Genomic DNA, 27,763 nt, shown 5'->3' on the forward strand with positions numbered 1-27,763 from the left:
TTTCTTGCCCAAGGCCACACAGCTGCTAAGTGGTGAAGCCAGGCTCAAAGCCAGAACCGGTCTCTTTTCCCTACAGAACTGCGGCCTCCAGAAGCTTCCTCTGGCCCTTTATGCTGCCATCCACAATCCCAAAAGCTCTGTAAAAGGAGGGACCCATGTACATTGCTGATCCTTACAATTTGTTGATCCAGTGAATGAATGGGGTAATCCTATGCTGGCCTTTGCCGAAGAAGAAGATGCTGCCCTTTCTCTGCACAGAGGGAAAAAAAATGACAATGCAGGAAATGAAGGAGTGAATTTTAGGAAAATACAAACATTCAGTCCATAACAATGGGCAAAAACCAAAACACTATTTGCTTGCTACATACATACATTGCTACATAGCTCTTTGGTCTCTACTGAGAACTTTGGTTCATATCCCTGGCTACACAGAACAGCTACCTGAATTTTTAAAATATTAGGGACCAGGCTCCATCCCAGGCAAAGGGAGGCTGAGTCTCAGAGGCTGGTGGTGGAGCTAAGCATCCGGGTTTTCACCAAGCACTACAGTCACCTTCCTGTGCTGCTAAGGTTGTGAAACCATGGGAAGAATATTAAACTTTTTTTTTTTTTTTTAAGTAAAGTAATTTATTCACAACCAAATGCCCAAGACTTTCTTCAACAGGTATTTCGCTTTGAACCTAGAGACCTTTTAAGATAGAAAATACTGACACCAAGTGGAGACAACTAGAACTTCCATGAGTAGGGCAACAGCCCTGGAAAATAGCTCTGCTGTGTCTGGACAGCTCATTATACAACTGTGGGAGCTCCCAGGTAAACTGGCTTGTTAACAGCACCACTGATAGTTTTTTTCTAAAATAATAAAACACTATTTTATTGGGAAAAAAGTGGTACTTCACCTTAGGACCTGCAAACACTCAGCTGTGGCAGTTTTCTCACTACTTTTCAATGTGATTTTGAATTGAGAAAAATAACCTGTTAAAACTTCAGACGAACCAACTGAAATAGTCATATATTCAAATATGCTAAATAATGTATTACTATGAACAGTGATCTTTCCATAGAGTCAAAATTTACTGCTGCATCGTTTTTCTGAGTGTAAACGGCTAAGACCCCAGTTAGAAGGAGAAATACTAAAGGCAACCAAGTGGGGTCCTGCCAGAATGATAGAACCATGTTGAAAGTTCATACATTGAAAGTTTTAGCCCGCAGGCCCCCTGAATAGCTGGATCTTTTCTCACTAGGTAAAGACAAGGAAAGATAATATGAAAGGAACCAGAAGTAAGTTCAGCCTGGGTTGAGGGAAAACAATTTCTGAATCTCAAAAGACTGTCATAAAATTCAGTTATTATATGTTTTAAGCTTTACTTTCAAAACTTTGTTGAAACAAACAAATGCAGTTAATCCCTTTTTTACTCCATATGCATTAAGCGCCTGCTATTTACATTAATGTAAGTTTCTAAGTCTATGGATTAAAGAAATAACATTTTAGATATTTGTGTGTTTAGATATAGGACTGAACAAAATGCCTATTTAGAAAAAACTGATGGGTTTTATTTTGTAGCATTTGCAAATCAGGATTTGCCTCCAAGAAGCTGGTGTTTCTTCTCTGATGCTAGAATCCCAGACCATACCAGGTGCTGCCCACTGCTGGCCTGTTCTAGGATCTCATTTATACTGCCTTACCTTACATGTGTGGATGTAGATGTGGATGTGTGTGTGTGTGTGTGTGTGTGTGTGTGTGTGTACGTTTATAAGCTTATGTAGGATGCAACATCACATACACTTGTGTATGTGCAACATACACATTACCTTATGTGTACAGAGAAAATGTGAGCTTTGTTATTTTATCTATAGAAGAGCTGATTTTCTTTCTTCTTGCTGGATGGGGGGAAAGAACTAAAGTTTAGTCTCATCTGGTCATTTCAGTCCAATCTAAATTGCCCCATTAAGTAACTCTTTATGCTTAAATAACTCCAGAAAATGTGCTACTCTCAAGATGGCACCTGGGTATATGGGAGAAGCATGTGGCCATGTGTCCTTGTGGCATTAGGGAGTACTGTCTCATATAGTGGTGACAAAGTAGAGCTATTACTCAAAGGATGACAATGCGTTCTCCCAAAGCCCTGCTTGATGCCACGTGGTAAGTGCTGGGTGGAGTAAGTTTGAGTTGTCCAGAATGTGAGGAAAACATACAAATTAAAAGTAGTGATTTCATTTAACAAGTACAAATATCAAAAGGGAGTAAGACAGGAGTCTATGTCCCATATCTTTTTAGCTTTCTATGAAGGAGGACAAAGTAGAGTTGGCAATGGCAGCCATCCACAATCAAATTCTAAACTCTCAGTTGCATCAGCCTTGGCAGTGCAGGAAAGTAACTGTGGCGCTTGAGGAAACCACAGATGCTCAGCCCCACTACCACCCTCTGAGATTCAGCCTTCATTTTCCTGGCATGGAGCCTGGTCCCTGTTATTTTAAAAACTCATGTAGTTCAGGGCACCTGGGTAGCGCAGTAGGTTAAGCATTCGACTCTGGATTTCGGCTCAGGTCATGACCTCAAGGTTGTGAGATCGAGCCCCACACCACGCTCCTCATGGAGTCTACTTAAAGACTCTCTCTCCCTGGGGCACCCAGGTGGCTCAGTGGTTGAGCATCTGGCTTCGGCTCAAGTCATGATCCCAGGGTCCTGGGATTGAGTCTCGCATCAAGCTCCCTGCAGGGAGCCTGCTTCTCCCTCTGCCTATGTCTCTGCTTCTCTCTCTCTGCCTCTCTCTCTATGTCTCTCATGAATAAATAAAATCCTTAAAAAAAAAAAAAAAAGGCTCTCTCTCCCTCTGCCCTCCCCCACTAAAAAAAGAGTAAATCTTTAAAAGAAAAACAAAACAAAACAAAAAAAACCCCTCAGGTAATTCTACCCTGTAGGCAGGGATGTGGACCAAAGTTCTCAGAAGAGAACAAATATTATGTAGCAACGTTTGCATGTAACAAGTAAATGGTGTTTTTTGGTTTTATTTTTTACCCATTGATGTGGGTCAAATGTTTGTGTCTCCCCCAAATTCACAGGCTAAAGCCCTAATGCCCAATGTGGTCATATTTGGAGGTGAGGCCTTCGGGAGACCATTAGATCATGTAGGTGGAGCCCTCATGAAGGGGAGTAGTGCTCTTGCAAGAAGAGACAGTAGAGACCAGATCTCTGCCATGTGAAGATACAGTGAGGAGGCGGTCATCTGTAAGCCAGGAAGTGGGTTTTCACCAGGAAACATATTGTACAGCACCTTGATCTTGGACTTCGTAGCCTCCAGAACTGTGAGAAAGTAATTTCTGTTTTTGAAGCTGCCCAGTCTATGGTATTTTTATTATAAGCATCACAAATTGACTAAGACACTCACTATGCTCCAGTATCCCGGGAGACTCTAACATCTAGAATTTAGTGAGTTTTCCTTTCAGAGCTGCCAGGCTCTTTTTGGATTTTTCTGGAATACTCCCTGTTCTCTCCCAAAGTCCTCCTCCCGAGTCGTCTGAAGCAAACTCCAGCTGTAGTTCTCTATGCTGGACCCTCTTCTGCCTTATTTTAATAGAGTTCAGACTGACATACATTTATTTCCTCTGAGACTAAGTAACCTGCTACCTCAGGAAGCTTTTGAAAGAAACCAGGCTCTTTTGCACCACAATAGCATAAAGTTTATACAAGTTAAAGCACTTTGGTTAAATAAAATAGCATCACTTAGCACATAAACCAGAAGCTACACGATAGCCTCCATAATTTTAAAACATTGAATATAAAATTTTCTATTATTTTTAGAAAGTAAGCAATTAAGGCTTAATTGTAAGAAAGTAAGGCATAAGGCTCACAAACCTTTATGAAAAAAAGATTAACATGTCTAAAGTGAGTGCCTGCTTCCCTGCCCCTAAATTATTCTTTGAGAAACATACATTTAGCATACATTTCTCAAAGTTGTTGCATCCAGAACTGAGTTTCATACCATATTCACCAAACGTGAGATTGTTTCTACTAAGCCTGAGCGGTTGAACTCCTTTTTCCTCCCAGGTGGTGATAAAAGACTTTCACTTCCTGGCAGGGAATAAAAGGGTTTTGGCTGCATCTCCAGCAAAACCAGCTTTAGAGAAATGGTTTGGCACAGACACTTGCGAGCCTCAGCTCTTCTCTTCTGTGCACCAGGGGTGTGTCCTCCTCAAAAGTCTCACTGGCCTCTCTGGAGGGAAGCAGAAAGCTTCTTAAGCCTGTAAATTAGGGATGGTCACCTACATACAAGGACGAGCTCTGGGCCTCGAGGGAATACAGAGGTCAAAGATGGTCTCCTGGTTATCTTGAAGGTTAGACCTTCCTACCTGGGTAGAAAGACAATCATGTCTTGTCTTTAAGAAAGGAAGTTAGAAGACAATAAAATAGGTTAAGTGTCAAAGCTGTGTTCTTAGAATGAGTTTATGGGAAGCTGATCCTGAAATGGGGATTTGTGTGCAGGAAGCCTGTCGGGGATGCCTGTGGGATCAACATCTATTGGGGGTGAAGGAAGTAAACCAAGGAGAGGGAACATGTTCCACAGTGCAGACACAACACAGGCCTCAAGCCAATCTCTAGAAGGCTCTGGAGCTGGGGGGCTTTATAGGGGGTGACTTCAGAGTTGTCACCCTTTGAAACAAGATGGTCTGTCCTTCATAACCCGCCCCCCACCCCACCACCAGTTACTGGATGTGGCTGTCCCTGGGGAGGGTTCTGCCCTTAGGCCAGGTGGCTGCCTTTGGCAGTGAGCCATCAGCTCACTCCCTGCAGGGGAGGAAATGTGTGCCTCAGTTCTGACAGTAGCCATGACAGACATCTGCCACCGACCCTGGTACTGTTTATAGCAGGAGAGAGCAACAGTCCATTCCTAAGGGACGAGGAGCATCAGAGAATTTGAAGCATATTACTAACATCAGCCTCTGCTGTTCCTTTCACTCTGACCTGAGACCATCTCAAACCCTCAGAGTTACAAATGCTGCTATAGCATAGAATTGCCCCCATAAAATCTGGTACAGAATAAACTGAACTGACTCTTTTCAAACCAGAAAGGCCAAACACATTTCAAATTTGGTTTAATTCTATCTATTTACAGTTTTGGTCATGCTCCTGTTGTTCCCCAACTCACTGTCTCAATGACTACCGGATGTTTTCTTCCCAAAGTTGTTTCTTCATGATTTGCCTCTTGGTTCTGTCTTTACCCCCATTCTCCATCTCCCCTGCTAGTAACCTCTTTCAGGCCTTTGCCCAAATGTCACCTCCTCAGTGAGGCCTTCTGATTGTCCTAGTGAAAACTAGGACACCCCAAACCCCCCCCCCCCACCTTTTTGATTTTTTTCTAAAGAACTTGCCACCAACTGGCCTACTCTAGTCCAGTATTGATTGTATTTATTGTCTGTTTCTCTTTAATTAATGTACATTCTGTAGAGCAGGGATGGTCTGGCTTATTCACTCTGTTTTCTTACTGAGCAGAAGAATGCCCAGAACAGAGAAGCCATACAATAAATATGGTGAATGAATGAATGAATGAGTGGCTCCAGTTTTGGTTTTTGTCAGCTCTCTACTGACTCCTTGGAGTCAGGGCTTTGGATCGCCACATGTGGGAGGAGTCCCCTCTCTGATGCTCTACACCACACTGCTAGGCTGACTTGTTCTTGCCACCGTCCTGCTCAGAAGCTCTCCTGGCTTCATGCTGCCAACTCAGGCATTCAGTGCTCTCCAAGATCTGGCCCATCTCTCCTCACCCTGGAACAGAGGGCTCCCTCCTCCATGAGCAGCATTCCTGTCCCTCCCCTCTCTTTCTCAAATTCCGCCAGCAGGAGATCGGAGATGGGAAGAGGGGCAGGTTGAATGTCCTCCAGGTGCTCTGAAGAGTGAGCGTGAGGAGAGCTGTTGAAGCACTTCATAAAGCTTGACACCTTTACAGAGGACGGTGATTGCTACTCCATCATCATAATGTGATGATATCACGAAACTTCTCAATTAAATTATAGGTGTCCTGAAGGTAGGAAGTATAGAATCAAGCCATGTTCTTCTGTTTACTAGAAATGGAGTGCATCTAATGATTTAGGTCGCATGGCATGGTGGAACCAGCCAGTGTCTGCTGACAAAAGTCAAAGCCTAAATGTTCTGGAACTTTGCTAGCCAGTTGTCTAACATTCCATGCTCCCGGGCTATGCTCCCCAGTGCTTGTTGCTGGTGTGTCATCCAGAGGGGACAGAGACACTACTGATTATCTCAGAAACACCATCAAGTGACAAGGAAAGAACTAAAAGTATCTTGGGAAGAGATGAAGGAGGAGTTTCGGGAGTGTGGGCTTGTAGTTTTAGGCATTTTGAGTAAGACTCATAAGAGGAACCTGGATGGGCCCATCCAGTGGCCAATGGCACAGTCATCAGCTCCTGTGGCTCTCCCCTTTAGGCTCTGTCCAGGCTTCCTTTGGCTACCCTAGTTCAGTCTTCGATCACCTCATACCTAGATTATCACCATGTCTCCTGATTTATTCCCTTCCATTCATCCAGTCATTACTGACTGATTAGTCTTCCTAAGGCACCATTTTGTCACATTCCACCTTTGCTCACTCAGCTCCCAATTCTTTGCAAATAAAATCCCAACCCTCTTTTCAAACTCTCCACTGAGGCAAGTGTCTGTGCTTTCTCCCTTCCACACCTGATACCCATGCTTTCGCCCACCATTTTGTGCACAGCTAGAGTTTAATAAATATTTTTGAATAAATACTAGTGCAAATAAGCTGCTGTTCCCATCAATTTCCTTGTTCTTACCATCCTTTCTCACCTTGTGGACAAAGGTGAAACCCTACATTGTAACTGAAATACAGAGTTTTCTGTATGTATTAGCATGAAGGATCTATGGCTACAGGTTGCTTCTGGGTGGCAAGAAGCAAATTTTCTAAGATTTTTGTCATTCAAGAAACTCTGTAAGTTTTTCCAAGGGGGTACATCAAGGCTCCAGAAAACATTTGCTGCCAAAAACCAAGCACAGCTGTTCAGGCAGCAGAGGAAGCTGGTGCTCGGTAAAAAACCAAACCAAAACAAAACCCTGCCGCACATTTGGGGATGGCAGAGTTCCCAGATCTACAGCTTGAAATGAGTAGATGATAGAAGATATTTCGTATATAAAAGAAAATAAAACTACCGGATGCAGAAGTTTTCTCTCTCAAACTGACTTCTTCTAAAGCACAAAAACAGAGCAACAGGACTGCTAGGGATAAAAATAATGTTGTTGATGACAAGAGGCCCACTTCTCCACCAAACCAGCATAAACCTGCAATCCTCTCCCTTCTTTCCTGCCCCATATGCCCACACTCATAAAGGTCTCTAAGAATGATGGTAAGGAGACCAAGTATTACCCAAAATGAAAGAACAAGTTAACATTAAGCTAAGAAGGGCAGCAGTTGCATAAGAGTGTGACAATGGCAGTCAATGACGACCAGCTATGCTCCTTTGGGGAGGGTGGGGGGGTGGTGGTGGCACCGCCTACCCAAGCCAGGAGCACCGGTCATGTCTGCCAGCATCTGAGAGAAGCAGGGTGAAGGCAAAAGTAGAATAGGGACAGGCACCCCAGTGGGCCAGGGGGGTATGTTTATGTTCTCTTATTCCTCACTTCCAGTGCGATGAAGTTGGTGCCGTAATTGCCATTTTACAAATCAGAAGCTGAGAATCCCATGGGTTAAGGGACTTGCCCAACATCATATACTTGGTGAGCGACAGGTGGTTACCAGGCCTTACTCCAGGCCCCCAGGCTTAGTGCATATGTAACCATCAGCACTTGTGTTCAACAAAATGCTACAACTGTTCTAGAGAACAAACAAACAAAAATAAAAGCAAGTTGGGAATACATTGGGCTAAACAAATTTAAAAGGCTTCTCAAAAACGTCAATGTTCTAACACAAGTTGTATAAAGTTTGCCAGGATTTCCTAAACTTAATTCACTACAGAATTTTTTGTTTTGCCTGGAACACTTCATGAGACTAGTGTTCCTCAGAACCCATGTTGGGAATCATTGCAGGCATTCCTTTAGTCTCTCTGAGATCCTGAGTCTGTTCTTGAGTGGGCTTGATGCCACTCTGACAAGAGTCTAGGAAAGTCAAAAGGCCAGTGATGAAATACCTCTCAAGTATATGGGAATACAAAGGGAGGACAGGGACGGACAGAAGAAGGAGCAAGAAGAATGTGCTAATTATAGTAATAGTGGACACTACAGTACTCTTTGAAGTGTTTCTTTAGTCCTCATAACCATCTGTAAGATAGAAATCATTATAACCCCCATTGCACAGACGAGGGAATTGAGACTTAGAGAGGTTTGGTAACTTGCACAAGGTCACACAGCTCATAAATATCTGAGTGTTGAATTCAGGTAGTCTGGCCCCCTAACAACTGTATTACACTTGTTCATTTTGAAGAGACATTTAGCTGGGAACATGTAGGGTGGAGAAGAGAGGTTGTCCAGAAGACATATCATAGTTACCCAAACAGCATAGAAGCTTAATAATAATAATATCAACTTACATTCGATTTCTAGCTTCTTCCACTTTACCTGGTGTCTACTGTACAAGATGCTGCATCAGGTGTTGGGGACTCAGATGTGAATATGACCTACATGAGTTCTGCCCCAACAGGACTTTTGGTCCAGTAGGAGGTACACACAGGGGATTAGAGCGTTGCAATACAGGGTGACACATGCTCTTGTAGGCAAGTAGGCACATAAGACCATGTGAGCAGGGACGGCACCTGACTCAAATTTAGGATAAACTTTGACACTTTATAAAGGACTTTCTCCTCTATTTACTCCTTGAAAGGAGGAACAGTTGGTATGGAGGTATTTCAGAAAGAGCAGACCTTCTTGTCCCCAGGACCACACCAAGAGCCTGGAATTCTAGGAAGGTCCTAGAAAGGCCTGATTACTGTATAGTGTGGTCCTTCTCTTGAGCTTCTCCTCTAGGAAGTGCAGGGCCCTGGTCCTCTCTAATCTCTGCCATAGCTTTAGTGTAGATGCAGTAACATCCCATTGACTAGGCATCTCCAGAACCATCAATGAGCCCTTAGTTTGATCCTGGGCATAGCAGGAACAAGAATCTTCCCCCAAAATCCAAATTCCCAGTGCTCCCCTGCAATTCCAAACCCTGATGTATTTAAGTAGGACCATGTGACTTGCTCTGACCAATGGGCTATGACCAGCAGTCATGTGTATCATTTTTGAGACAAAGCATTTAATTGCTGACACAAGACTCTCCCCCCTCCACCCCCGCAGTGTCCTCTTCTCTGCCACAGTGATCAAGACAACCTCATGATCCAGGCAGTACAGGTACATACATATGAAGCCTCCATCAACCTGAGTCTTGAGTGAAGAAGAAGTCTCTACCAAAAAGTAGCATAAGAGAAAATAAAATTTGTTGTGTTAAGCCGCTGAGATTTGGGGCTGATCAATCCATATAGTGGACGAAGGGTGTGCTCAACCCCTGGTGCAAATAGCTCCAGAAGATAATGGTTTGGTAAGAGGAAATTAATTAATTCCTGCCATTAGCAGCAGTGCCAATGAGAATAACAAGAGCAATCGACCTTTGTACAATAGTGGTTCATGATTTTTCAGGCACTTTCATGGGCATGATTCAGTTTAGTTCTTGAAGTAACAATGAGACTTTGGTATACTCAGGCCTGTTTTAAGGTGAAGCTAAAGGGTTTTACATCTCCCTTCCTCAAACCATGACAATGGTTTCAGCTCGCATAACTGTCATCCTGGCATAGGCCACATGATACCACTGAAAAATACCCTCAGAGGCAGGAAAAAGGACATAGAAGCCACAGAGTCCCTCTCGAGAATCAGCTCCAATAAGTTATATAAATCAGGCAGGATTATACAGCCCCTCACATTCCTCAGTGAAGTCTTGCCAGGCAGTGAGATAGGGCTTTCGCACAAAATATAAAGCCCTGTGCTGTGATTATCAGAAAACATGTTCACCTGCTACTTAGCTTACTCCAGCAACCTCACTATCTTTGAACCATAGTTTTCACTAAAGCCATGGTGTCAACCTAACATAATTTTTGAAGTCATTTGTTTTTGTGGTGGCAAATATGATTCATGTTTATTACAGCAAATTTTTAAATACTTCTAGCACAAAGACAAGAAATAGAAATCATGCATAAACTGACAACCAGTGATATCTACTATTATATCAGGCTTGCCATATATTTTTCTAGTCTTCTCTGTCAAAATTGATGCCATACAGTAACTACTATTTTGTACACTGATTTTATAATTATTAGATTGTGACCATTTACCCATGTTTTAAACCTTTTTTTTTTAAAGGTTTTATTTATTTATTCCTGAGAGACACACACAGAGAGAGGCAAAGACACAGGCAGAGGGAGAAGCAGGCTCCATGCAGGGAGCCCAATGTGGGACTCGATCCTGGAACTCCAGGACTATGCCCTGAGCTGAAGGCAGACACCTAGCCACTGAGCCACTCAGGTGTCCCCATTTACCCATGTTTTAAAATATTTTCTCATGATACGATTTTTAGTGGCAGCATAGTGTCCTATTATTCTTTATCACACTGCTCCCCTCACCCCCGTTATTAGACATTCATGTTGTTTCAAGTCTTCTCTGCAAGATATTGCAATGAACATCTTAGTGCATTAGCATTTGTCTCTCTTTCCTAAAAAAATAGAAAAGCTTGTTCAGGGGATTTGGATGTCTCAAAGTTTTTTTTGTCAAAGTTCCTTTTAGAAAAAAGTACGCTGCTGAAGTGTAGGTGGGTTCTCATTTCCTATGCCTTGCTTTAATTGGACAGTGTATCAGTCAGGGCCCAGTTAAAGAAAAAGGAAAACACACAAGGTATTTCAACAGAAAGAATTTTCTATCAGAGATTGGTTTATCAGGTATTGGAGGACTGAAAAGCAGAAGAAGACTGAGATAACTCAGAAAGAGTAACTGTAGGAAGCATGGCTCACCCCTAGGGCTGTGGGGACAAAGGGACCCAGCTGGGATTGCTGAGCCTGCACACGTGGAGCAGGCACTCTCCATGGAGCTGGAACACAGATCTCTGAGGAGGGGGCACTGCCTGTAGCTCAGAGTCAGACTCAGACCCCTGAAATGGACATGTTCCTGACTGGCGTTGGTATCTCTGAAGGGCATGATGAAGCTACATCGGGTTGTGGGAAAAGAAAAAAAAATCTGAGTCGCTCAATGGGTTAAGTATCGGCCTGGATTTCAGCTCAGGTCATGATCTCATGGGTTGTGGAATGGAGCCCCATGTCAGGCTCCCTGCCCAGTGAGGAGTCTGTTTCTCCCTCTCCCACTACACCTCCCCCTGCTCATGTATTCTCTCCCTCTCAAAATAAATAAATAAAATCTTTTTAAAATGCTGCGGAATGAAACCAGCTGCTGCAGCCAGAGTGAAAAACCATTACTAAGAAGACCCTCAGTATATCAGCAAGCCAACCCAAAGGATCAAGACCTTCCCCTCTGTCCAGCTTTGCAGTGCCCCTCTAGTGCCCCCTACTGGTAGAGTCTAGCATGGAGTCAGCTGTCGGGGAGAAATGGCGATTGCACCATCCCAGCCCCAACCTCATAGAGCCCATCACACAAAGGTAGATTGGGGGCTGAGAGACAACAGCCTGATGATCGGACAACCATCATCCCATTTTAAATTTGTGTTGATAATCTTCTCAATACCAGTGATTCAAAGCAGATTAAGTAAGACATTGGTTAACATTGTCTTGGTAACATGTTCCCATCGGTAACATTGGGTAACATTAACATCATCTTTTGATGATTTAGTAGTTTTATGAAACATAAAGATCTGATTTCAGATAAAACTGGCTCTCCTCTAAACGCAAAACACCAAATTACTACCATCTGATATTTATTTGAAGTGTGTCCTCTGTGCCAATCACTCTGCTCAGCAGGTTGTAAGGGTTATCTCAGTCCTCGGTTTACAGAGAGGGAGATCTGAGGCTTTGGGAAGAAAACACCGTGCTTAAGGTCACAGCTCAAAAACGTGGAGCGGGGATTTTTGCCAGCAGCCAGCTGTCAATGCCAAGCTCTCAGCCGTGTCTCTGTGCTGGTTCCCAACCCCTTTGCCATGTAGGTGACACACCTGTTCTTCCTCTGGCCTTGTCACAGGGATAAGCACAACAACCCCAGACTCTTGCAAGAGTCTTTTGCTTTCCCATGCTGTGGGGCACTCAGTAGTTAAGACTGTGTTCTCACACGGAGGACTCAGTACTTCAGTAACCAAACACCTGATGGTGAGGTCCAGAATGGGCTCGAGGCACCAGATTTTTGTCTTATCAAACAATCACAGAATACTGGAATTGCATTAAAGATGCTTACCAGATGTTTGAATCCCTCTGTAACATCTCAGTGAACAACTATTTGAATTCCATTTGAACACTTCGCATAACCTGTAATATCCCATTGTACCACGCAGTTGCCCTGTATTTTTAGATAGCTCTAGTTAATAAAAAGTTCTTATTTGCAAAGAGTTAAAATCTATTACTCTATAAGATCCACCTAAAATTTCTGATCTTGCTCTCTTGGACAATACAATTTTGCAAGTGCCTGAAGGCAACTGTCACGTCACTTTTCCCTAGTGTTGTGGTGAGGAGCTCATGTGCCTTTGGAGGTAGCAAGAGTCTCAAATAATATAGCCAATAGGGGAGCAGAACTTTGATTTTTATTAGAGAAGACATGCACAGAAGAAGGCTTCTCGTAGTAAGAGTACAGGTTTTTAAAGCAGACAAATCTGAGTTCAAGTCCTAACTCGATCATTTCCTACCTATAACCACTTACTAGCTCTGCGACCTTGCATAAGGTGTTTACCTCAGCAGGGATGCTGGTACCTACCAGATAGTGGCATTATGAGGACTTAATGAGCTAAGGCTTGTAGGTGCTTGCCTTGACCACATAGTAGATGCTCAAGAAATGAGATCTATAAAGTACACTGATGAGAGACACTAGTTTTATTTTGAACAGAAGTTGTGAAAATATCTTTTTATGGCAGTAACTCTTATCTAAATATCATCCCATTCCATCTCAAAAGATCAATTTTAGAGTTACATGATAGACTTTTGTCCAGGCAACCTTAGTCCACTAAAAAACTGAGCTATATAACATTTGGAGTCTGGAAACCTGAGTTTAAGACCTGGTTCTGCCTCTTACTCTGTGATCTTGAGTAAATTGCCTGAGCCTTGGTTTCTTCACTTACGAAATGTACCAACATAGCTAAAAAGTCCATCATGAACTACTGTGGAACAATTAGAGATAACAGTTTAGAACATAGAGCAATATGGGGAGGTCGGAAAACATAGTTTTGAGTGAAAAAGTGATCAGCAAAATGATAAATGTAACAATGCCATTTATGTAAAATTAAAATAACACACAATGTATAACACCCATGGAAACTATAGAAATCCAATGTATTATAATGATTGGCTGAAAGGAAGAGAATGCAAGCAAGTTGGAATGTTAAAAAGGAATCAGCGCAGCCCGGGTGGCTCCGTGGTTTAGCACTGACTTTGGTCCAGGGTGTGATCCTGGAGACTCGAGATCGAGTCCCATGTCGGGCTCCCTGCATGGCACCTGCTTCTCTGTCTCTGCCTCTGCATGGCGCCTGCTTCTCTGCCTCTGCTTCTGCGTGTGTCTCTGCCTCTCTGTGTGTGTGTGTCTCTGATGAGTAAATAAATAAAATCTTTAAAACAAAAAAGGAATCAAAAATAATGACAAGAAGGGTCTTAATGAATGAATGAATGAATGAATGAATGAATGAAAGAATAATGAATGGATAGATAGATGCTAACATGGGAGTAATGATGCTTCCCTACCTTCCTCACAAGGTTATTTTGAGGATCTGGTAAGAATATGCACAGGAAAGCAAAGTTAATTTACTGTTTCCATTATGATTTCCACATTGAACAAATAAGCTGAACAGAGATAAATATTCTCCATTGCTCTTCAGCAGGAAGCTGTCACCATGGCAGAGCCCAGGAAACCTTGCCCTGGTAGGAGAATCTACAAGTAAGATGACATCAGAACTCTTCATGAAGAAGGGCAGGCTCTCCCTCATTTCTGGAGACACCACTTGATGGCACAGATAGAAGCATCAGAAGTCTCTTCCCATGGATCCTTTGCAAATGGCCCACTCAGGCCCTCGGAAGAAGAGGCCCAGGCAAATGGGTGCCCCAATGGTTTCTCCACCTCATAACATCAAGTTTCAGGATTTGGTCCTCTATATTTTGGAGAAGAAAATGGGAACCACCCGCAGAGCCTTCCTCATGGAGCTGGCACGAAGGAAAGGATTCAGGGTTGATAATGAGTTCAGGTAGGACATCACTGATTTCACTTTGTGAATAAGCAGGGCTTTTGTGAACAGCTTCTTTGGAACCCAAGGAACCTATGTTTTCTTCCACATACAGAAGAGGTGATGTTCCCATTGGGAAAGTAGGTTTGCAATCAAAGAACACGTTCGAGCCAACTAGTTTGGGGAAATAAAATGAGTGAGTGGTACAATTATATTGAAACTAGTTGGCACCAAAAGATAAGGTTATTTCAGTTGTGGATTGGTGTTTTTTTGTTTTTGTTTTTGCCTCTCACCATTATGAGATGTGGTATCCAGGGATCATAACAGAAACTTAATTGGAAAATTTAATGCTGATAGCACTCAATTTTATTCCTGACTAAATTGAACAAACCCCACTGAGTTCAATCAAAAAATGTCAGCTACTCTGAGGCAGAAAGAATGGTTTGATTCCTTGGCAATTAAGCGAAATACCTGGCTGTGCTGAGGTGACCAGTGTCTGTGGTGGGCTAGGAGGAGTGACTGTAGCTGGCTCTCCATCGACACTCAAAAGTGGCCTTGATAATGCTTTTCCAAAGATTGGTACCAGTGGGGTTTACAGAGGAATGCTGGTTAGATTCAAGGACAGCTCTGTCCAGGGCTGGTAGACATGCTGCTGAGACTGATACGGTCAGACAAAAGTTTGCCAGACAAAAAGACAACTGAAGCCACCTCTTAGGCCACCCAGACTCATTCACTCACAACCCCACTCATCCCAGCAATTAGACTTGTTGTTTTTCTAACTGTTTTTCTATCAGCTGTTCATTGGTCTCCACTGGCTGGAAGAGAAGACAACACAAAATCCAGAAATAAATGGTATTAAAACCTTGACATAAGTAATTCCAAATGGAATGGCTAGGGGCTTGCAGTGGATAAAGGATAATCAATGCAAGTGGCTGGCATTAATTGTCCAAGAAATAGATTGACCACAACTTTCTTAGGAAAAATTGTGAGAATTATATATGAAAATAAATTTGTATTTGAAAATACTTTTAAATATTTAAATATTTAATACTAAATATTATATATTTGATGTTAAAATATTAAAAACTAAATTGAATAAGCATTTCCTGTTGAAGAAACGCCAACTTCAAATTGCTAGAGAAACACATGTAAGAAGTCAATAATAAGATATTATAATTTTCAAAATACTCATAATTCATTTGAAGAGTCAATGTCACAGAAACATTTTATTTTTTTTACTAAAATGCCCTATTCAGAAATTCCTGAATCTCCCTTGGTCTCTCTCCCATGTGATTTTTGTGTGCTCTCCTTTATCCCTCTCTGCCTCTTATTTATGTTTTAACCCCCTATCTCATTTGGGATGTTAGGCCCAAATCTCCACATCCCTTCCATGGAATTATAGATTTAATCTATCTGTTAAATCTACCTAATCTTACGACTGACACAGTATGTTGGAATTAGGTGAAGAAAAGATGACACAGGTAAAAGACCAAAACCCAGAAATTTTTAAAAAAGGAAGTTAAAAAAGAAGAAATGAAAAGCTTCAGCAAATATGGAACTGCTTTTTGTGATAAAGAAATTTGACAAGGGCAAGGCAGGAAAGCAACAGCCAGATGGTCAAAGTACCACTTACATAGAAAGCTCGCGGTTGAAACGTCCACACTTCCAGCAAGGACTGACTAGTTACAGGCACAGCTACGAATACAGACATGGGGGCTGAGGCAGGTACATGGAGAGACACGGGAGGCAAGTTTCTTCTTTTGGCAACAGAGCCAGAGAGGAAGTTCCGAGCGTCCGATGCCTGCTGCCAAGGACCAAGCCCAGCTGGTCAGGCTCTGGAGGAAACTGGTGCATGGTAAGCAAACTGCTGCTCTGTGTATGATGGTGGCAAAGCTCCCAGGCTGGCAGCCCAGAAGACACATTAAATACAAATGTGTTCTATAGCACAAAAATAAACCACAGGAAGTAGAAGTCCTAGCTCTCAAACGGAATTTCTGCGCATAGATACGTAGCCTTTAATTGGAAAGGGCAATAGAAATTGTTGTAGGGGGAAATCTCTAGGTAAGAAATTTAGAGACCTCCAATTCTGGCTCTGACCCTTCCCAGCTATGTAGTGTGGGACAAGACATCCTCCCCACTCTCTGACCTTAGTTTCCTGAAAAATAGTTTGTTCTATCTGGGCTAATCACCAAATGTAATGATGGATGTCAATGTGCTCTGGTAAATTAAAAACTGATATAAGGATGTAAAGTGTGATTGTTTTCTTGTTAATAAGCTGGATCCACTGACCATTATAGCAAAACCCAAATGGGACGATTCTGTCTCCATTATATGAACTAGGTCAAATGATAAAAACAAACAGAACAAAGACAGGAAGGAAACCCATCAAAATATTGCAAGTGGTTATTTTGTGAGGAAGGGGTTAATAGGAAGGGATATGGTTGCTTTTATTCTGTGTTTTCCAAATTTTTTTACAATAAGGTATATATTTTAAATAAAAATAAAGAAAGTTGATTTATAAAACAAAAGATACTTTTTAATAGTGAAGACTATACATTCCCTTTCTGGTATATAAAAACCAAAGGAAGAGGAGCTTAAAATATGTATATACAATTTAAATATATATATTATATTTTATATATTTAAACTATAAACTATATATATAACTATATATATATTTTCACACACTCTGGATATAGGCAGCAATCTCCATAGTTTCTACACCTTTGGCTGCCATGAGGATTACAGTTGAGGAAAAATCTCTTACTTTACCTGTATCTGAACCCATAGCTTAGAAATGATGTACCTAAATCCATTGAACTATTCTGGAGTTATTTCTTACCCCAGCATATGTGCACTGTATCCTTATATTTGGAATGGGTTTCACTTTCACGTTATATTTATATTATGTTATATGTTATATTAACCGGACATTGACATGCTATTCAATGTCTGATAGAAAGCTGGGTCTTAAAATAAAATTCAGGGGTGACGCCTGGGTGGCTCAGAGGTTGAGCATCTGCCTTCGGCCCAGGGCATGATCCTGGGGCCCAGGGATAGAGTCCCACATCGGGGTCCCTGCATGGAGCCTGCTTCTCTCTCTGCCTATGTTTCTGCCTCTCTCTGTGTGTCTCTCATGAATAAATAAATGAAATCTTTTTTAAAATAAAATAAAATAGAAATTAGAGGAGATGTCAAGTCATTCGAGGCATTTTGCACATTCATGAAGAAGATACCGAATTTTATTCCATGGCCAACATTCTAAATTTTAGAGAACTTCGAAATCTTCAAATTATCTGGGACAAGCCAGAGAAGGATGAGAATCTCTAGTACTTGTCATGTTGTTATTTCATCCCTAGTTCTAGTTCTTTGAGCTATTTTAAAACTCTGTCATCAACTTTCCTCCGTGAACACAACAGTGAAGCTCATTATGTCTTGACCTAAACTGCTGATGTCGGAGAAGAAAGAGCTGTGGCTAGAACCAGTCATATCTACTGCTGGAACAGTAGAAACCCACCGGATGATACATTTGTCCTGCTCAGACTCCCTTAATTCTTCCACAAGGGTACCTTTGAAACATACTGTCTGATGAAAGCAAGATGTACCACAACCTTAAATCCTTTCTCCCTGCCCCTTTCTGCATCTAAGACCTATGACCTCCAGAAACCCTGCTAGAGGACAGAACTTCCTCTCCAATACGTGGATGTAATTAATCTATGGCATAGGGCTGGCCCCAGCTCGGCCACTTGGATTTACTTCTAACCTCCTCCAACTACTCATCTCTGGTTCCACAAAGTCAAGGGCATCAGGGGGGCCATCCTGTAGACAACCCGCTCAGACTGTTGACATTTTTCTTATACATAGTAGCTTTAGGAAATATGTGCTCAAAGAATGATTCGTCTGGTGAATATAAAACCAACCAAAGGAACTTGTGTCTACCAACATTAATTTTTAAAAAGATTTTATTTATTTATTTTGAGAGAAAGAGAGAGAGCAAAAGCAGAGGGAGGGAGAAGCAGACTCCCTGCTGAGTGGGGAGCCTGCCGAGGAGCTTGATCCCAGGATCACAGGGTAGGATCACCAGGATCACCACCTGAGGCAAAGGTAGATGCTTAACTGCCTGAGCCACCCAGGCACCCCAACTGTTGTAATTAATTTTTTTCTATGATGCACCAGGAATACTTTTGTAATCAGCAAAATAACGAAGACTTTTTAAATTCAAGAACATGCATTGTAAGCTCTAGTCCCCCTCTGGTCCAAATTAAGTCATGTTTCAGAATCTGTGGACTTTAAGTTACTGTTCATAATCTCATATAAAGTGGGAGCAGGGGATCCCTGGGTGGCTCAGCAGTTTAGCACCTGCCTTCAGCCCCGGGCATGATCCTGGAGTCCCAGGATCGATTCCCAGGATCGAGTCCCACATCGGGCTCCCTGCGTGGAGCCTGCTTCTCCCTCTGCCTATGCCTGTGCGTCTCTCTCTCTCTCTCTCTCTCTCTCTTCTCTCTGTCTCCCGTGAATAAATAAATAAAATCTTTTAAAAAATAAAATAAAAAAAATAAAGTGGGAGCAAAAAAAAAAAAAATCAAAGCAAGACTCTCTCAGTCTTAAGTATATCAGAGCTGGAAATAGAAACCTATCTACTGGTGCTAGTAAAGGTGTGAGATAAAACCAAATAAAACTGCTTTGATTTTTTTATGTCAGGGATTCTGAAGCAGATCAGTTGCTAAGAGAAATTGGCAGGAGGGTTTTCAAACAGCTCAGTTTAACTGTAAATTACTATTTAAAATCATTGTTTACAAGATAAGTCCTACATTAGATGAGAAGAATTGGGAATGACCTCTCTGCAAAAAGAAAACAATTTTAAAGACAAAGATAAAAGCAGGTGACCATCTGGGAAGGCTGGGGAAATCAGATTGGGGGGTCAGTCTGTCTCCAGGCAAAGAAGGGTGGCTGCCTCTTGCTTCATAAAGAATTTTTCTAAGTACACTATTAGGCAGACCAACTGGGAAAAGAAAAACAGCTATAGTGAGGATACAAGTATCAGAAAAAAAAATAAGAACCAAACTTTGTGAGTTAATTCTATAACTCAGGGCTTTCTGAACATCTGAGTGCCGCATTCATGATTGTTTTAATATTTTTTCCACATGCGTTATTATAGACTTAATGTATTTCCTTCAATTGTCTCTAAGATGAATTATTACAGATAATTTAGCCTTGTCCTAAGGATTAATATAAAAACCATGATACCCATAAAAACCATGGGTCTGATATGCCTAATTTTAAAATGTAGATATAAAATGTAGATATAAAGAAGATATAGATATAAAATAAAATGTAGTTATAAAAAGATATGTATTTTTCATGCCCAGTTGTGTACCTGCTAAAATGATCTCATGTACCTATGGAGAATTAAGTACCACATTGGAAACGTGGCTGTCATTGAACGCAACATCCAGTGTGGGGGAAGTTAAAGAGAGATTTTTCTCTCCAGCAGCATTTCTCAAAGTATAGTTCTTGGGCTGTCGAGTGGTTTTGAAATATGGTCACTCTCAAGGAGAGGCAAGGACTATTGGCCTTGCATCTGGGAGAGCTTGTGACTCTTTCAACCAATAGAGTGACACTGACTTTTGATGCTGGGTCACAGAGGTCCCTGAGACTTCTACTGCTCCCTGGATCTCACACCCTCATGAAGGAAGTTTGAGTCCCTTCTGAGAGAGGCCACATGAAGTTGCCTCAGGTTGATAGATACATCTGAACCCAGCCCCACTGCCATACTCACCAAAGTGTCAGACATGCCGAGCCCTATGGAGCATCACACCTCCATTGTCACCATGCCCGACAGTTGCCTGAATTCTTGATCCACAAAACTGTGAGATATAATAAAGTTGTTGCTTTTTTAAGCCATTACATTTTGAGAGGGTTGATTATGCACCAATGAATAGCTAGAACTGGCTACATCAGAATTACCAAGGGAGCATATTCCTGGGCTCTAAGTAAGATTTACTGGATCTGAATCTCTGCTAATTGGGTCCAGGCTTCTTGGGTGTCTCTGGTAGACACTAGAATTTAGTTCCTTTAGAGCTATTGATTAATTAATTCATAAAATCATCCCACAAAGATCTATCTATTCCCTGTTGCTATGAATCTGGCCATGTGTTGGGCATCAGGCATAATTATCCCCCAGATGATAACCAGGCAGATAATAATATGGTTCCTGCCCTCAGGGGCACCAAGGAGCAAGCCAAGCACATTTCAGTTGAACACTTGTTGGAGGAGAAGACCTTGCATCTTTTTCCCTGTGAGAAGTTGAGGGACAAATCCTAGTTCAGAATTGTTATAATTGGCTCCAGCCCTCCCAAACCTAGTCCAAGGCATCAGTAATTGGCCCTGGCTAAGAAACTAGATGTACTTAAAGAACTGAACTCGCTGATATTTCTGGAACAGCCATTTCAGCAGCACCTTGGTGTCTTTGGAAGAGGTTTGGGGCTGCTGCCTGGTGCTTCTGCTGCCTTTTAGTATAAGAAGAAAGCCCAAACCTGGGACTGGTGCCAAGACAGATACCACCTCAGCCCCAGCCCCAAGTTTTGATTTTGAAAATGACATTCATGTGTATTTTTCCTCCAAGGTAGAAAGTGGTGATAGTTGGTTCATGACATAAAATGGGAAAATATAGAAAAAAACTTAAACACCACCTCCCTCCGAGGTCTAACCACAGTTTAGTAGAACGTTAAAGAGATTGCTTGAGTCATGCACAGCTGGCTTTGTCCTGGCTTCACGGAACCTCCACAAGCCTTAGTTTTCTTTTCTGAAATCATATTGCCCACCTCGTAAGACTTGTGAGGACTGAGTAAGAATATGTGTGTGTGTGTGTGTGTGTGTATTTTCCAACAGTCTGAAGTATTCTGGAGTCTTATCTGGTCTTTTCTTTTGAGTATGCCTGTTTGTTATATTGTTTGTGGATCCTTATACAGCAGCCCCCATCACGTCCCCAGGCATTCAGGCTATCTCTGTTAGAGGCAGGGCGGTGTCCAGAGACATCCCCCATGAAGAGGTAAGTGGTGGTGGAGCAGGGGTGAGAGTGGATGGTGAGAGGCCTGAATTGCAAAGATGAGCCCCAGGGCTCCCCCTCAACACATTTGCCTCTCCGTAAGGTTTAGGTAAAATTTAGATCTCAGAGAGCCTGAAGGTCTCCCTGTGGCTTCTGCATCTTGGTGTGTAGCTATAGCAACTGTTCTTTCAGATTTGGGGGGACAGTCTACATGTCTTGCAGTCTTATTGAGGTCCACATGCTATTGGACATAAGATACCAAACACAAATTCTATGCGGCAGCGGCAGGGACAGTGTGGCTAACAGGAAGTGTTACCATATCTCTGTTTCTGCCCTTTGAAGGGAATCAGAGTTTTTTTTTTTTTTATTATGATAATACCCTTCCAGATGTTGTTCCTTCTACAAAAAAGAGCAGCACTCTCCACAGCCATGGAATAAACACAAAGCCAAAGAGGGGTAGTTCAGGTTAGCTCAGCACACAGGCTTTGGAATAAAATAGAATGAAGATTGAATCTCTGCTTCACCAATTATCAGCTGGGTGAATCTGTGATGTCTCCAAGGTCTCTTTTCTCATTTTTATAATGATAAGGGTGATAACCCCTATCTCATAGCATTATTTACAGTTAAATGAGAGAATGCATGAAATGTGCCTACCATAGGATCTGGCACATAGTAATATTCCAATATTATTAATATTTCCAATATTGGTGTCCTCAGAGCAGAGAGAAAATTACTCTAGCAGCAAATAGACAAAGAGTTGCCACAACACAGCACTAAGAAATTGTCAGCAGAACACACGGGAGGCAGCAGCTCTCCTTAGCAGCTGCTGCTAAGGGTTCAGAACTGAAAGTGAGCAAATGAACAGAGACATTAATGGTCTGCAAAGGGGGTATGACAAGCCTGATGCAAGAAGCACGTTGTCATCCAGACCCAGGTGGCCAGGAGGAGCCCATCAGCTGAACCCAGGCAATGTGAGAAGACAGGGAATGGAGATTGGGCTAGAGCAGAGATTATTCTCTAGACAGTGTTTTCTTAAATTATTTGTGGTGAAGGACCAGTTTTCAAAAAATTCATTACAGATCAATGCTTTTATCAAAAAACAACAAACAAGAAGCTGCTGTGATGGTGCCAAATTACAATTAAAGTTTCTAAATGCTGACTTTTGATTTCTGTGCTAACCTTGTGGGAAGCAGTGACAAGTAGTAATGAACTCTGAGTAGCCTTGTGTTGATGGCTGAAGAGGTCCTGTCTGATTTTGTGTGTGTGCTCTATTATTGTAGTTTTGTTTGCTAATTGCTTAATGAGCAGGGGTTGGAAGTTTGAATCAGAGTCTTCTTCCATAGGATGGGCAGCCTGTTTACTTGCAAATGTGCTTATATGAACTCTGTGAAAAATGCCTGTGGTTCTCATCCAATAGTATGAGCTCAGACATTGCCATTCTGTCCCAGGAGAAGCCATAGTGGGGGTGAGGATGGCAGGAGAGCGGATGGTGAGGGGCTTGACTTTGGAAGTTGAGCCCCAGAGCTCCTCCTAAGCACACCCTTCTCCCCTGAAGTTTAGGCAGAACCTTAATGATAATTATAATAACAAATAATGTTATATTATAATTAATAATAATATAATAAAGCTTTCCTCCAAAGGGCAGAAATCTAGACGGAATAACACTTCCTATGTAGCTCTATTAATCCTTTTGTTGTCTTCTTAAAGTCTTCACATAAAGAAGCTTTCCAGAAGCTTATTATAAATAACTTTTGGAATGATGTGGACCTAGACTGGAGACACAGTTAGTCGTCTTCCTGCGACTCCTGTCAGATGTGGTTTCACCACACGGTACTTTTGCTTGGCCCACTGCACATCTTGACACCCAGAAGCCTCAGCTCTGGTCTCCAGACCCACTCTCTTCCAGCGCCAGCCTCAGATCCTAACCATCAACTGGACATTTTCACATCAACCGGCCACCATTCAAATGCAGCATACCTGAAATTTCATTCCCCACCCCAAAGAGATAAATCCCTATTTCTACCAAAACTTCTCTTACTTTACTGTGATAGATATGGGAAATTAATATTTGTTCTCTGCTTCTGCTTATATAGGTGAACTAATGCCAGAGGCTCTCCTTTGCCTTCCTTCCTGGTGCTACAGGAGCCAGACCGGGTTAGAATTATCTCACATGTAGTCACAGTTTCATTCTACTAAGTAGCTCCCAACCCTCCCTATCCATCACTCTTCCCTCCCTCCAAATCATTGTGTGGACCAGATTAGTTTTTTTAAACAACACGGTGATGCTATGCATATTCTGCTCACAAAAGCCTTCACTGGCTCCACACCCCCAGAAAATAAGATCCAACCTCCTCAACCAGGCTTCTAAGACCTTCTATAACATGGTTGCCCCAAACAACTCAGCTACATCTATAATTACTTCCCCAAATAAACTCTTCACTCTGGTCCAGACCATTCTCCTACTTTCCTTCTGGCTCCTGAACCTTGTCTTCCAGGAGGGCCCAAAGTTCTGCTTTCCTGGTCCTTATTCTTCCCCATCCATCAAGACTGGGCAAAAATCCCTCCTTCCACAAAGTCATCCTGCCTCTTCCAGCTCACACCAGCTCTCTTTCTTCTCTGCATACCACTTTCAGATCTTGTCAATGCCTCATGTCTTATCATAACATATCATTAACCATCTACTTCACATAAGATACTAATATCCAGAAACTTCCCTTTCCTTCTTTGGTACCTTCCTACCTAACTTCCTAGCACTACTACCACCCCACCACCACTGCCACCACAACGACCTCTACCACCACCAGAAAGAACCTAGGGCTATGAATATAACAGTGAACCATAAAATACCCAACTAATCCGAGAATCAATTAAAATAGGGAAAAGAAAGAAGTCATGGAAAAGATGTAGAAAAGAGGCAAGAATTCTATTTTTCTCTTGGATGCCTAAAGATGCATCTTACTACCTCCCAGATTCATAGATTATTTGAACTGAAAAAAGCCTTAAAAATATTGGTTCCAGGCAGCCCGGGTGCCTCAGCGGTTTGGCGCCTGCCTTCAGCCCAGGGCGTGATCCTGGAGTCCTGGGATCGAATCCCACGTTGGGCTCCCTGTGTGGAGCCTGCTTCTCCCTATGCCTGTGTCTCTGCCTATCTTTGTGTCTCTCATGAATAAATAAATTAAAATCTTAAAAAAATATGTTGGTTCCAATGATATGATGCTGACTGTGAAGACTTATTAAAAAACAGAAATAACATACTTGACCCAGAAAGAGAGGATCAAAAAGGATAAATATTTACTAGCTGTGTGAACTTCAGAGTGTCACTTAAACTCTGTTGTTCAGTTTCCCTATTTTTGAAGTGTGAATAAAATAACACTTACTTGAGGAGCTTTGGGAGTATTAAATGAGATGATGGATGGAAGGTACCTGGATAGTGCTGAAACAGGTATGGGCTCAGTGGTTATTAGACTCTCCACCTATCCTCTATCACTAGACTGTGCTTTGAAAAACATGTAAAGCAATATTTCCCCAAAGCTGGTCACCATCTATTAATGGGTTGTGAAATCAATGTAATGGAACGTTAGATGCATATCTATATGTATCTCTTTCTATTTTAGGTCATGATATAAAATGTATTTCTAACTGTGGGTCAGAACCAGACAGTTTGTGAAAGGCACTGGACTAAAGCTCTCCACAAATAAAATGAAATGATACACCAAAGCCACATGTAGAGTGCTCAGTGCTACTTTAAGAACAATTTCATCTTTTTCTTCTCTGTACTTTGGTTTTCCAATGACACCACAATCTCTTAATGTTTTTTTTTTTATTTTTCTTGTGTTTTACATGTAACATAGACCACTGTGGCTATATTAATTAATATAGAATTCACTTCCATGGAGGCCTAAGTTCTCTGTGCCTATGGTCAGGTCTGGTATGCATTTTTCTTCATGAGACAGGATGTTCTGAACATCTCAAGGAAAGAGGAGCACTTCTCATTTGAAATTCCCTTCAGCTGGTAACGTTGTCTTGAATTCTGCAGTGATTCCATCACGCACATTGTGGCAGAAAACAACTCTGGTTCAGATGTCCTGGAGTGGCTGCAGGTACAAAATATAAAAGCCAGCTCGCAGCTAGAACTCCTTGATATCTCCTGGCTGATAGAATCCATGGGAGCAGGAAAACCAGTGGAGATGACAGGGAAACACCAGCTTGTAAGTGTTATGATTGTGATTTTCTCTTTTTTTTTTTTCTTTTTTTGATTGTGATTTTCTTTGCCCTTTACTTGATGATTAGAAACATGGGCTGTAGAATTAACAGACCTGAATTGGGACCCCAGGTTTTCTGCTTACTCCCTGTGTGACTTCAGGCAAGTCACTTAGCTTTTCTGAACTTCCATTTCCTCCTCTACAATATAAGATAGCAATAGGACCTACCTGACAAGATGGTTATGAGAATTAGAGTAACATGTGTAAAGCGCTCACCACAGAGCCTGGTCTATAGCACCTAATAAATGGTAGCTAGTTTTATGAACAAGACTATAGACAAATATTTCAAAATATGGAAGCCTTGATGTTCTGGTAGCCCAAAAAGTGGAAGGTTCCTATTTTTTTTCTTACCGTGATCATTCATAAAGAAAAAATAAAGAAATTTAAACTCTTAATTCCAAGTCCTTCACCATTAATGCTAGAACCATCAGGAAGATTCAGACCATGATCACATAAGTTCATGGGAAAGGAAAATGGTACTTAATTGATCATTCTATTTCATGTTTATTTTTCTTGTTGCAAAAATATTATGTTAACTGTAGCAAATCCTAATATTAGAGACACATACAACATAAACTTTGACTCCCCTATAATTTTATCCTCTCTCCAGAGACAATTGCCATCAAACTGCTGCCATTTTTCCTTGTCATATCTATTATTATTACTATCAATTGTTATTAAAAATGGATGCTTATGCATTTGTTTAGATGAGAAGAGACTATACAGCTAGCCCCAACCCAGAACTCCAGAAGACTCTGCCAGTTGCTGTAAAAAAGATCTCTCAATATGCATGTCAGAGGAGAACCACTTTAAACAACTATAACAACGTCTTCACGGTAAGGGGTTTTACAATACTACCCAGAGCAAATGAAGGGCTTGCAGCTTCTTTCCATGGGTCTACAAATTCAATTATGAAATTTCCTGAATAATCTAGGAATGTTTTCCTCACACTCACTCACCCTCCTTGCCTGATCTTTGGTTCTTCTTTCTGTCAAGATCTACTTCTGTCATAAAAATGGACAAATACATTTGGAAATATATGTATATTCTTTAGAAATGGTAAATTACTATTTATTGAGAGTTCACACTTTGGGGCACAACAGTTGTCAAAGGCAAGTATTTGGGTAAACCAAATACTGTAATTAGTCCAAAACATAATAAGAGCTAATCATAAAGAAACAATAATGCATAAACAGCCTTTGCTGGGTAACCAAGTGATTGAGAAACAGTAGATTCTGGATTCTCACCTTTCTGATCTTAACCAGCTTAGGCAAGATAGTTCCTTTCTTTTTTAAAAAAAGATTTTATTTATTTATTCATGAGAAACAGAGAGAGATTGAGAGAGAAAGAATGAGAGAGAGTCGGGAGGAGAAGCAGGCTCCCTGCAGGGAGCCTACGGAAATGCAAATGCACCCTACCTTAAAGTGCCTGCCTTGGGTCTGTGTCATTATGATCACACTCGTTTCATTCAGCAAGCCTGTTTTACATACAAGCTAGAAATGAAAGTGCCCAGTGATCAAGGCAGAATCCTGGCCACAGCCTGGTAGGGTAAGTCTGCAAGGAAAGAGGGTCTGGTAGGGTAAGTCTTGCTGAGTAATGACTAGTACGATGCAGTGAGCATGAGATCAGACTTTGATGAAATCGTTCCCGAATACCTAACGGCAGCGAACTCAAAGTTTCCTTACAAAGTGCTCTGTGACCTGTCTTTTCAATTCAACTTCTCTCATAACAAGCAAAGATACAGGAGACCCCAATCCCACCTTCAGGAGGTATTTCAACACTCAAGAGCAAGAGGTGTTTGCAGGTGACTGCTAGCTAAGGGGCTGGGAACAGACCATGTTTTGCTTAACTGGTTTCACTCTTCAGGATGCCTTTGAGGTACTGGCTGAAAACTATGAATTTAGAGAAAATGAAGTCTTCTCTCTGACATTTATGAGAGCAGCTTCTGTACTTAAATCTCTGCCATTCACAATCATCAGTATGAAGGACACAGAAGGAATTCCCTGTCTGGGGGACCAAGTGAAGTGTATCATAGAGGTAAGGGTGAAATGTTGATTTGTCCTACTTCCTAATAGGTAGAGAGGAGGGGGAAGTAAATGCAGTTGATTTTCCTG

At 41.7% G+C, this 27,763-nt stretch overlaps 1 protein-coding gene across 4 annotated transcripts in view; it reads left to right on the plus strand.

Moving 5' to 3' along the window:
- Positions 1 to 14,114: 14,114 nt before the first annotated feature.
- DNTT (DNA nucleotidylexotransferase) overlaps positions 14,115 to 27,763 on the plus strand; it is a 29,098-nt gene continuing 15,449 nt past the window's right edge. For 2 of the 4 annotated variants that reach the window (XM_038577947.1, XM_038577948.1), the window contains exons 1-4: positions 14,115 to 14,360; positions 25,424 to 25,595; positions 26,357 to 26,485; positions 27,516 to 27,686. In XM_038577947.1, the coding sequence (XP_038433875.1) occupies positions 14,158 to 14,360; positions 25,424 to 25,595; positions 26,357 to 26,485; positions 27,516 to 27,686 (675 nt within the window). In that variant the 5' untranslated portion in view covers positions 14,115 to 14,157. Of the gene's footprint in view, positions 14,361 to 15,913; positions 16,195 to 21,180; positions 21,391 to 25,423; positions 25,596 to 26,356; positions 26,486 to 27,515; positions 27,687 to 27,763 lie in introns of those variants that run through there. The other 2 variants (XM_038577949.1, XM_038577950.1) reach the window with 2 other exon arrangements.

The sequence above is a fragment of the Canis lupus genome, chromosome 28, assembly GCF_011100685.1.
Source record: "Canis lupus familiaris isolate Mischka breed German Shepherd chromosome 28, alternate assembly UU_Cfam_GSD_1.0, whole genome shotgun sequence".
Lineage (NCBI taxonomy): Eukaryota > Metazoa > Chordata > Mammalia > Carnivora > Canidae > Canis > Canis lupus.